Genomic DNA, 2,500 nt, shown 5'->3' with positions numbered 1-2,500 from the left:
TGCAAAGATGATCTTTTGTATAAAGCAAACAATTGCCTTTTCAGCCTTTTGCATGATCTGTGCAGTCCTTAAATTTATAGCTTTGTTTTGTAAGAAAGCCAAAAATGCTATGAATACTGCTACTGCTCTATTCAGTCTCTCCCACCTGGAGAAATAGGTGATTAAAGTCATAAATGGTGATCCTTCTTCTGATGTAGCTGTAGTAACTAAAGACATTAAGTCCTATTCTGTAACCTGCGGTTCGCTGCTGGGGTGCATCTATGCAGGGCATTCTGAAGCCGGCATATTCAAGAAATCCGGACCATCCAGTCAATGAGTCATGTCTGACGATATCACAGAACCTACTCCACGTGATGCAACGTCTGCTGGGTTCAAATCACTGCTAACGTACTTCCACTGGTTAGCGTTGCTGAAGTCTCTTATTTGACAGACTCTGTTGGCCACAAACACTGGAAAACGGTTTCTCTCAGCTCTGATGTAATAAAGGACTGTCACTGAATCTGTGTAATAGCAGATTTCGTTGAGATGGAGATCAAGCTCAAGGGTCATTTTCTGTCCTAAATTTACAGCTACAGCGGCCGCTGTGAGTTCAAGCCGTGGGATAGATGTTGCTTTCAATGAAGCAACTCTTGCTTTTCCCATGAGAAATGAAGTTTTCGAACATCCACCATCGTTTGAGGTTAGGTATGCAACAGCGCCATACCCAGATGTACGAGCATCTGAGAAAACGTGCATCTGAAAAGTCGTATCTTTTGCTTGCTATGGTAACTTCAGACATCTCGGGATTGTTATCTTCTGAAGGTTCGGGGCTTCAATAATCCATTGTTTGAAACGTCGCTGGTGATCATCAGGCACTTCGTCATCCCAGGCGAGATTGGTTTCTTTGCAGAGGTCTTGCAGTATTTGCTTTGCCAGCAGCACAAATGGAGCAGCGAAACCAAGGGGGTCATAGATGGATGATGTTATGGAGAGTATGCCTCTTCTTGTCAGCGGTTTGTTTGGCAACAACACTGAGAAGCCAAATGTGTCCGTTTCGACAACCCAAAGTATTACGAGGGCGTGCTCGGTACGCAGTGGGTCATAATTGATGTCTCTTGTCTTTAACTCTTTTGATGGATCGTCAGCTGGGATGGTGTTTAGGGCAGAAACGTCATTACTAATAAATTTATACAGTCTGAATCCACAGCCCCGGCAGGCGGCATTCAATTCAGCAATCAGAGAACTGACTTCGGTGGCATTGGGTACAGACTTTAGACAGTCATCGACGTAGAAGTTCCGCTTAATTGTATGGGCAACTTCTGAACTTAAGTTGTTTCCTTCATCTGCGACACGTCTAAGTGCGTAGTTGGCGATACTTGGTGAGCTCACTGCGCCGAACAGGTGTACCTTCATCCAGTACTCTTCGAGTTCTTTTGATATGTCACCGTTTGGCCATCAGAAGAATCTGAGATGGTTGTATTGGTGTTTGGGTACTTTCACTTGGTAGAACATAGACTCCACGTCACAAGTGAAGGCTACCTGGTGTTCTCTGAATCTGGTTAGAACACCTATCACAGAATTGGTGAGATCAGGCCCTTGCAGCAACTGATCGTTTAAGGATATTCCATTGAATTTAGCACTACAGTCAAACACCACTCTAATTTTATCTGGGTTTCTTTGATTGTACACTCAATGATGGGGCAGGTACCACACATGTCCAGATTTGGCTGTGACCAGGGAGTCTGGGATACGTTCAGCATAGTCATTCTAGAGTATTTTGTCAATGAAGTTGACGTAGTCAGAGTGGTACTTGGGATCCTTTTGCATTTTCTTGTTTTGATAGAGTGCTCGTTTGATTGCAAGGATCTTATTATTTGGCACCATTAAGTTCTGATTCCTGAAAGGGAGAGGGATCTCAAAGTGACCATCTTTGAACACGACATTGCTTTCGGCCTTCTTCATGAATGTAGTATCCTCTGGAGACAATCCTTTCTCTCCAGGATACCTTGCTACCCAGCTATCAATAAAGTCACTTTCCAGAATATTCCGTATTCTGGTTGGGGAGAGAATTTCAGTAGCCTGCACAATGTCCTCGGTCACAATGCGATTACTGTTTACTCGATGTGTAGACGTTACGCTGTTGTCTTCTACCGGGGAGCTGACTGTCCATCCGTGACGATACTGCAGAGCGAATGGTCCTTTGCCGTCTGTTGATATGATTTTCAGAGGCTCCATTGCTAGTGGGCAATTACTGCCAATCAGTAGACCGATGTCTATTTCTGGCATTATTTCAGGAATCGATTTTGCCACGTCGTGAAGATATGGCCAGCGTCATAACAGTTCTGGATGGGTATTTGATCATGGCTCACTGGAATTTCTTGTCTGGAATACGTTTTTGGAAGCAGTATATCATTCTGGCCGTTTATATCACTGACGACGAGATCCTGGACAAGGTATCTTTTGACTATGCTCTCCCCATGCATAGTTTTCAGACAGAGATTTGTTTGAGCACCGGAAGCTT

At 44.1% G+C, this 2,500-nt stretch overlaps 2 protein-coding genes across 2 annotated transcripts; both read right to left on the bottom strand.

Moving 5' to 3' along the window:
- Positions 1-309: 309 nt before the first annotated feature.
- On the bottom strand, positions 310-735 carry LOC137646354 (uncharacterized). The gene has a single exon (XM_068379459.1). The coding sequence runs from the start codon at positions 733-735 to the stop codon at positions 310-312; it is 426 nt and encodes a 141-aa protein (XP_068235560.1).
- A 24-nt stretch (positions 736-759) lies between these two features.
- LOC137646353 (uncharacterized) lies at positions 760-1,392 on the bottom strand. The gene has a single exon (XM_068379458.1). The coding sequence runs from the start codon at positions 1,390-1,392 to the stop codon at positions 760-762; it is 633 nt and encodes a 210-aa protein (XP_068235559.1).
- Between the last annotated feature and the right edge of the window lie 1,108 nt (positions 1,393-2,500).

Source organism: Palaemon carinicauda, chromosome 9 (genome assembly GCF_036898095.1).
Source record: "Palaemon carinicauda isolate YSFRI2023 chromosome 9, ASM3689809v2, whole genome shotgun sequence".
NCBI lineage: Eukaryota > Metazoa > Arthropoda > Malacostraca > Decapoda > Palaemonidae > Palaemon > Palaemon carinicauda.
This window is presented reverse-complemented; position numbering and strand designations above follow the sequence as displayed.